At 55.7% G+C, this 8578-nt stretch overlaps 1 protein-coding gene across 1 annotated transcript in view; it reads left to right on the top strand.

Annotated features, from left to right (window-relative positions):
• The first annotated feature begins 4272 nt into the window (after nt 1-4272).
• The window catches only part of LAD1 (ladinin 1), a 12108-nt gene continuing 7802 nt past the window's right edge, over nt 4273-8578 (top strand). The window contains exon 1 of the mRNA XM_081823053.1: nt 4273-4692. Coding sequence (XP_081679179.1) covers nt 4655-4692 — 38 coding nt within the window. The 5' untranslated portion in view covers nt 4273-4654. The remainder of the gene's footprint in view (nt 4693-8578) is intronic.

The raw sequence follows: 8578 nt of genomic DNA, 5'->3' as shown, positions 1-8578 counted from the left end.
TTTTTTTTTTTTTTAAAGATTTTATTTATTTATTTGAGAGAGAGAGAATGAGAGAGAGCACATGAGAGGGGGGAGGGTCAGAGGGAGAAGCAGACTCCCTGCCAAGCAGGGAGCCCGATGCGGGACTCGATCCAGGGACTCCAGGATCATGACCTGAGCCGAAGGCAGTCGCTTAACCAACTGAGCCACCCAGGCGCCCCGACGCTTGTGGTTTTTAACGTGCGTACAGTTGAAGAGTTATAAAATGAACATCCATGGGCCGACCACTCATGTTAGGAACGAGGGTATTGTAAATGTTTTCCAAGGCCCTTCCTCTCCACAGAGGAATCCACAGAATCCTCAGCTCTGTGTTTACTATTCTCTTTGTTCTCTTTATAGCGCTGCTCTGTATTTATGAATTCCTAAACAAGATATTGTCTACTTTTGCATTTTTCCCCTTCGAGGTGAAGGTGATGAAATTCACTCCTGTTGATACATTTGCTGTGACATGCTAATGCTCCATATCCTGGTTTTGCTATATCCGGGAGGCCAAGGGATGCTTAGAGTCCCCCCCGCCTCCCCATCTCAGCTTCTCTCAGACCCAGCTCCTAAGGTTATACTCAGCAGGGGTTTTGGCCGATTTGGGTTTTCCTGTTCTTCCCAAAGCAAGTTAGTGCAATTCTCCAAACCTTTATTGAGCACCTACTATACTAGGCGTAGAGTTGAGGGGATACTGAGGCGAATAAGGCATTTGCTCTTAAGACACTCAGGGGGTTAGCGCAGGGGCACAGACATCTTGAACATTAACACCTCTCTCCCCAGCCTGTCCTCAGGAAACCCTCCCTCCTCCTGCCTGCTCTGCAGCTCACGGCTGGGGTCTCTGGAGCACCCATACTCCCCACAGCCAGCCGTCTGTTGGACAGCTCCACCTGGCTGTCTTCACGGACCCTACATTCTAATGAGTGGAGGCCAGGGATGCTGCTGACCATCTTACCATGCATGGACAGTCCTCACAATAAAGAATGATCAGGTCCAAAATGTCAATAATGCTGAGGCTAAAGAACCCCTAGTGGTCTAAAGTCACCTTCCTCCTGAAACCTCCTCCTCCTCCTGCAGCCCAGTTTCATCAGTGGCACCTGCCTTCACCCAGCCCCTCAGCCTAGGGAGATGGGCTTCACAGGGATTTGTCCTCCTTTGCCACCCACAATCAGTCAACTCAGTCTTGACAACTGAACTTCGAAAGCTCTTGCCAACACCTCTCCCCTCCCCCTACTTGGCTGCCCTTGCTCAAGCCTCCTTCATTTCTTTTGTGGACTCTACAAAATACCCTCCCCAGCATGGCCTCCCACTTCTAATCTGACCTCTACTCATACTGCCTCCAGAGTTGTCTTTCGGGGTCTATGACCTTTCCCATTCAAAGGCCATTAACCCTCCCTTTTCCTTCAAGTTCTACATATTCTATGGTGAAAAGGTAACACCTGAGCACAACCCAGGGTCCTCACTATCTGTCCCCCCTCTTTCCCTTCAGCCTTGGAAGGAAGGTGCTCTAAGCCTCAAGAACATGAGTCTTCTCTCTGCTCCGCAAACACCTTCCACTTTTGCCCCTCTGTTTTTGTTGATGCTGTGTCCAGTAGCTGGATGCTCAGCTGCCATTTCTGACGGTTGAATTCCACTTAACCTTCAAAGGCCAACCCCGATGTTCTTTCCTCTTTAAGACTTCCCAATCCCTCCATTAGAGTTAATCCCTCCTGATGACATAACTTCAGTTTCTATCAGTCTGTCTGGAATGAGGCTTGGGTGTGCATCTCCATTGCTAGAGTGGGAAGGTCTGGAGGTCAGGAGCCGACGCCTTACCATTTTTGTGTCCCTGAAGTCAAAGCCACTTGGCTGATTGTGGTGGGTAGAATTCTGGCTCCCAAAAGGATATGTTTAATTCCTAAGCCCTGGTACCCAAGAGCCTGACCTTACCGGCAACTAGGGTCTTTGCAGATGTAATCAAGTTAAAATGAGGTACGTCAGTACGACTCCATGAGGCGGGCCCTCATCTAATGACTGACGTCTGTATAAGAAGAGGGGAATTTGTTCTTTTTTTTTTTTTTTTTTATTAAGGAAGAGGGGAATTTGGACGCAGACACAAAGACACAGGGAGAATTCCTTGTGACGGTAGAGGTGGAGATTGGAATGACACACCTGGAAGCCAGGGAACTCCAAAGATTATCAGCAACTGCCAGAAGCTGGGAAGAAGTGAGGACGATTCTCCCCTAGGGCCTGTGGAGGCAGCCTGTCTGTGCCCACAGCTTGAACTTGAACTTCTACCCTCCAGAACTGTGAGAAAATAAATTTCTGTTGTTTTAAGCCCCTTCATCTGTGGACCTTGCTACAGCAGCCCTAGGAAGCTGCTACGTTGACAGCACCAAGCACAGTGTCTGGTGCATAGACAACGTCTAGTAAATCTATAATGCCTGCCCTCAAACAACTTTGGGGGCTTTAACATGAACCTAATTCACTTTTCCTTACTTCTAGAATCACCCACATACCAACCTTCCATGTCTTTGGGTTTTTATATCCACAGAGAGGGTGTTGGATTTTGGACTTAAGAGATACTTGACTGTCTTCCTGGCTTCATAAAGTGTCCCTAGAAGGACAGGTGTTACATGACTGGGAGTATTTTTCTTCCTAAGTTGAGATGCCACTGACAAACCTTGGAAAGAGCATTCCCTAGGTCCCCAGCAGACAGCGGGCTCCCTGGGAAACGTCAGGCCCTGTATCAGAGGATCCAGGGACATAGATTACCATCATTCCCTCTTTCTCTTTCCTTCGAAGAGCAAATGGCTCTGGGTCCTGCCTTGGCTTTTGTTCAAAACGTTCTGGGGCCTTGTCAACCTTAACACTGCTCATCCCCGTGCCGCCAACACTCAAGGATTGACTCGTTTGACTCCCACAGTCTGGAAGGAAGCAAAGTATCATTATTTCCGGGGCGCCTGGGTGGCTCAGATGGTTGAGCGTCTGCCTTCGGCTCAGGTCATGGTCTCAGGGTCCTGGGATTGAGCCCCGCATGGGGTTCCCTGCTCGGTGGGGAGCCTGCTTCTCCCTCTCCTTCTACTGATCCCCCTACTTGTGCTCTCTCGCTCTCTCTGTCAAATAAATAAATAAAATCTTAAAAAAAAAAGTATCATTATTTCCACTACATAGATGAGGAAACGAAAGTGATTTGTCCCAAGTCACATGGTTCCTAAATGGCAGAATCTGAGCTCAAAGCCAGATCTCCAGGCTCCCAGTCCGGCAATCATTCCTTAAACCTCACTCCTCACCGCCTAGGCCAAGAAGAAAGGCTCCCTGGAGGAGGGGGCCTTTTGGGGAAGGAGATGCCTTAGCTGTGTGTCTGTGTTCCCAGGCTTCTGCTCAGCAACTGGCTTGCTCATCACCGTCAGATCTCAGAGCCGGAGGGCACAGTGGAGACCATCAGTCCTGGATCAGTGCCAAAGGGAGGCCAGGCTGGGGAGCAAGGCCAGAATGCTGGCAGTTCTGCCTCCCCTCCTCCTCCTCCTCCTCCTCCTCCTCCTCCTCCTCCTCCTCCTCCTGGTGCCTGGGGCTGCGACCCATCCCTCTCAGAGCAGGAACTGCTGCTGCTGACCTTGCAGTTCTGATCCATCAGGGGAGATCAGAGTCTCCATGCTCAGTGACTGGCCGTCTCTCAGCCCATCCGAGACTGGTTCCTGGATAGAGAGCCCCTGGCACCCACCAGCCCAGCTGCACACTTTAAGGGAGCCAGGTGGTGCTGGTGGTGCCCGAGCGGCCGCGGCCTTCAGCATCCCAGTCCCGGTGATCCGTGTTCATTCCTTCCCGGGGAGAAGCTGAGCTTCCTCTGCCCTGTTACACACCCCGCCGCTCCAGCCCAAAGACCAGCACCAGCAAAGCCAGGACAGTGCCTTTGACATCCTTGTGTTTTCCGAACTGCGGGCTCTCCAATGTTTACTGAACTGAATCTAAGCATCTCGTCTGGGGGGGAGGCTGGCTTCACACGGGGCGCGTTCTGTGGTTTTGCTGGCGGCACAGCGAAAACACTGCCCGGCTCATCTCTCGGGGCCTCTTAGGGGCGGAGGGCCGCGGCGGGCGCTGCAGGCCCGGGAGCCAGTGCTCGGGTCCCGGACCCGAGGTTACGGTACCTGCTCTAACTCTCCCGCTCGGCTTCTGCTCTTGGGCTTCTCCGGGCTAAGCCGGTTTACCCGCAGCGAGCTCGGCCCGACCCCGCTCGTCGGGTCCCCGCCCGCCGCCCCACTCCCCGGCACCCCGGCCCCTGCGAGAGGAGGCGGCTCAGCGCCGAGCTGGTCGGACTGGTTCTGAGCAGGAAGTCCCCCGCCCTCGCTGCCGGCGGCCGATGGACCCCGCGCCGGCCTGGGCGTCTGTCGGTCTGTCCGGCGGCCGGTCGGACAGCTAGCCGGCGCTCGCAGGCGCGCGGCCGGGCCGGCCGGGGCGGAGATCAATGCGGCTTTGTGCGGGGCCGCCCACACCCCGGGGGCCGCTCGGGGCGGCGGGTGCGAGCGCGGCGGGCCGGGCGGGCTGCGATTAGCGGCCATGTGACCTTACCTGGGCCGAGCGGCGGGGGAGGGGCGCGCAGGTGAGGCGGCGGCCGCCCGGCCCTGCACGCGCACTCGGCGGCCGCGGGCTCGGCAGCATGGCTGTCAGCAGGAAGGACTGGTCCGCGCTGTCCAGGTGAGCGCCGCGGCCGGCCCGGGGAGCCGCACCGGGCTCTCCTCTCCCCGCCGCGGCGTCGGTCCCCTTCCCGTCCCCGGGAGCCGGGCTCCGAGCCTGGGTCCTGCTGCTGCTGTAGTCGGGCGGGGTTGGGGGGGGGTGGGGGGGGTGGTGGCAGCCACTGGGGCCAAAGTGGGGAGCTCTTAGGTGACAGGGCAGGGCGGATGTTCTCGCTCCCCCACGGTTTCCTTTCCTCCTCTCGGGGACTGAGGCCACACACAGGGTGCTTGGGGGAGGCTGGTCCCCGGCCTGGAGAGGCCCCCCGCCATGACCCCCTGCGGGGTGGAGGGAACATGTGGGGGGACTGGGGAGGTGTTCAAGAGTTACCGCCAAGCCTCGTTCCGAGAGAGGCCTCCCCCGCTGCCGTGTTTCTCTGGTAGAGACTAGGAGAGTGGGCCCCTGGGGAGGTATCCCTCACCCCCTCTTGGGGAAGAGGGGTGGGGACAGCACTCTCTCCCTGGAGGGTCAGAAGAACAGGGATCAGGGAATAGAGACCATTGGGCAACAGAGCCCCCTCCCACTAATGAGGCTCAAATTCAGAGTGTGGCATTTTGGGGTGGTGTCTGGGCTGGGCGACCTCAAGATAGTTGCTGTCCCCCTCTGTGCTTCAGTCTTTTTTTGTAGGCTGGTCTGTCAAAGGGTCAGGACACTGGGTATCTTATCCTTGCCTGCTGGACATCCTGTCAGGGTTAGATAAGCCTGGGATGTTGGAGGGTTGTCCTGGAGGCAGCACCCCTCACTGTGGCTGGTGACCTTGGTGACTCCTCTTGGAGCTACGGGGCACCTCCCCTCAGAAGTGTTCACACCAGCATCTTCATCTCTTCACCCCCCACTCTCCCTGCCATCTACCCCCATCTTGCCCTTGAAGAAACTGAGGCCCGTGTAGTAGCTCAGAGCTGGATTCCTACTCCTTTGATCCCATAGGGTTAAGCCAAGTAGAAATTGTCCTTTTTGCCCTTCCCAGGTGGGCATTTGGATACTGAGGCCAGGGTTCTCTCTGCAGAGCAGACCAGCACCCTCCCCAGGCCTTCCCCATTAAGGTGGCTTTCAGGCATTCTCCAGTGTTCTAGGATCTCCTTCGCCTCCCTCCAGAAGGGCTCTACGGCTTCTCTCGTGTCTCAGTCTCATCCTCCCGAGGGCTGGGGGCCCACCTCAGACCCTCAGGACCTCACATGCTCTGAAGCACAGTTGCCTAGTAACCCCCCATGTGGTGGGGCCCAAGGGTTCTAGAGAGGGGATAAGGTACGCCCCGAGAATGGAAGGAACTCAGTGCCCCGGGAAAAGGAACCTAGGCTGCCCGGGAGGTTGGGCACACCCCAGGGAAGGTCTGTGCTGAGGGTGGAGCTTGGGGGTCCAGACCTTGGACTCTGCACGTGGGTCATTGTGCCTGGGGGTTGATGTGGGAGTGTCTTTGCTCCCAGGTGAGGGCATTATCTGTGCCAGTGGATGTGTGCTTACATGGGTGCATGCAGGTGTATGTGTGGGTGAGCGTGTTTATGGCCTGTGCAGTATGGAGATATCTGTGTGAGTAGTAGGTTCTTATGTTGCTGAGTTTGGGCTGTAGGAGTCTCAGTATGTTTGGTGTGAACGTTTATTGAAGACCTCAGTATAGTGCATTGGGTGAAAAATGCAAACCACACGCTACTTCATTAGGAGCTCACCAACTGGTGGGATATATGTGATTTTGTGTCTGAGAGCGTGCCTGGATATGTATAGGGTGTGTGTGTGTGTGTGTGTGTGTGTGTGTGTGTGTGTGGTGGGTGGGCAGCTGGAGCATGAGAACTTTAAAAATGGGAGCTGGGTCTGGTCTTAGCTTGTCCACTGCTCAGATGGACATGTGGCTGCAGGGGTGGGGCCGGGTTCCCACGGGATGCCCAGGGTGAGTGCCAGGAACGCCCTGGGGAACCAGTCCTGCCACAGGAGCCCCTGGCCTGCTCTCCCTGCCAGCCCCAGCCCGCACAGAGCCCCGTGGGCAGACCCAGCTGGTACCAGCCGTCACTCTGATGAGGCGCCTGGAGCGGAGGTCCGCTCCCGCTCTGCTCCCCGGCTGAACAACAAGCCTCAGCGGGCAGGAGGGAAAGGGCTGTGAGTCACTGTCAACCTGTGATGAGGGTGTGACCGGTGTGGCTTCAGGCAGGGTCCAGGTGGGGAGCGGAGGGCCAGCCTGCCACCCATCCTTGGCGTGAAGTAGACATTCAGATGCTCTAGCCCTGGGATGGGGGCGGTGGCGAGCTGGTTGGCAGGGTGCCCTGGTCAGTGGCCTTGTCCTTTCCTCCCGGGGCTGGCCAGGTGACGGGTGAGGCTGGGCTGGGCCTGTCTGCAGGGGGTGAGGGGTGGGTCTGAGAGTGCCTGGGACTGAGCTGCCAGTGGTTAATCATTTCCTTGCCTAGGCCTTGAGCAGGTCTCCCACCTCCCAGCACGGCTCTCCGTCCTCCCCTGACACCTCTCCCTAGCCCATCAGGGCTGGAAGGGACTTCCGTGACTGCCCGTGGTGACCCCTCCTTGTGCAGAAGGGCAGCCCGAGACCTATCTTCCCTAGGGGTTGAAGACTGGCCCAAGGTCATAAGGCCAGTCAGAGCTGGGCCTCCCAGCTGTCTGTTCTTTCCTTCAAAGAGTTGCAAATCCTGCTCCTTGAGGCCCAGGGTTCTACAGATGTTTCTGGGGCAGACTTCCCACCCTTCCCCTATTTAACCAGAGCAGCTGAGCCTTGATCTGTTTTTTGAGCTTGTTTTGAGGTCTCCCGCAGGGAGGTTCTTCCTTAGATCTAACTTCTATCTGTTAAGCAGCTGAAAGCAGTGGTGTGAGTGACGTATTGGGGAGGATGGTGGCCGCACATGGAGGCGAAGAGAGGGATGTTGTCCCCAAGTGAAGGGCAGGAGGTAGAGGAAAGAATTGTCGGGAAGGAGGGAGTGGTGGGGCGGCTGCCTAAGGCTGTGGCATCAGCTGGGGAGAGTGGCTGGGACTCCCAGATGGTGGGACCCAGGTTCCGTCCTGGGCCTGGCTCTGGTCAGTGCGTTGGCCATGGGGCTTCCCCAAAACCTCTGCTCTCCCAGGCTGCACCATGAGCTCTGGCCTGCCCTGGGGTGGAGAATCCCACATGGTCAGAGGCCCTCTCAGGCTCCCCAGCTTCTTCCTCTGAACATACACTGACAGGTTGTCAAGAAGGTGGGGACTCACTCTGGCTTAGGGGCAGCCCTCCTCGGACCGCCTCTTCTAGCATCTGGTATTGTGGTTAAGGGTACAGGCTTTTGAGAAGCTGACCTGGCATGGAATCTTATTTTTTTCCTTTTGATTAATTGTGCTATCTTGGGAAAGTTACTAGCCCCAGTGACCTTCCATTTCCTCATCTGTGAAATGGGGATAACACCACCTTACTTCACGGGGTTGTTGTGAGGTTTAATGTCCACGTTCTTTGTAAAATACTAAGAACGGTGCCTGGCATTATAGTAAGCACTTAGGTGTTAGTACTCTCACTTCTTTTTTTTTTTTTAAAGATTTTTTTATTTATTTGACAGAGAGAGACACAGCGAGAGAGGGAACACAAGCAGGGGGAGTGGGAGAGGGAGAAGCAGGCGTCCCGCCGAGCAGGGAGCCCGATGCGGGGCTCGATCCCAGAACCCTGGGATCATGACCCGAGCCGAAGGCAGACGCTTAACGACTGAGCCACCCGGGCGCCCCAGTACTCTCACTTCTTGATTCCTTTATTTATTGACTTATTATTATTTACCGTATTCAACTAATATTTGTGTGCTACTGAATGTTAAGCATCATTCTAACGCCCTTACTTATCATATATTTATTATGGGGATTTCAACAGTTGCACCTGCTGAGGTTCCCCTTGAAAACT

This window comes from Leptonychotes weddellii, chromosome 6, assembly GCF_054177405.1.
Source record: "Leptonychotes weddellii isolate Sample4059 chromosome 6, ASM5417740v2, whole genome shotgun sequence".
NCBI classification, from domain to species: domain Eukaryota; kingdom Metazoa; phylum Chordata; class Mammalia; order Carnivora; family Phocidae; genus Leptonychotes; species Leptonychotes weddellii.
This window is presented reverse-complemented; position numbering and strand designations above follow the sequence as displayed.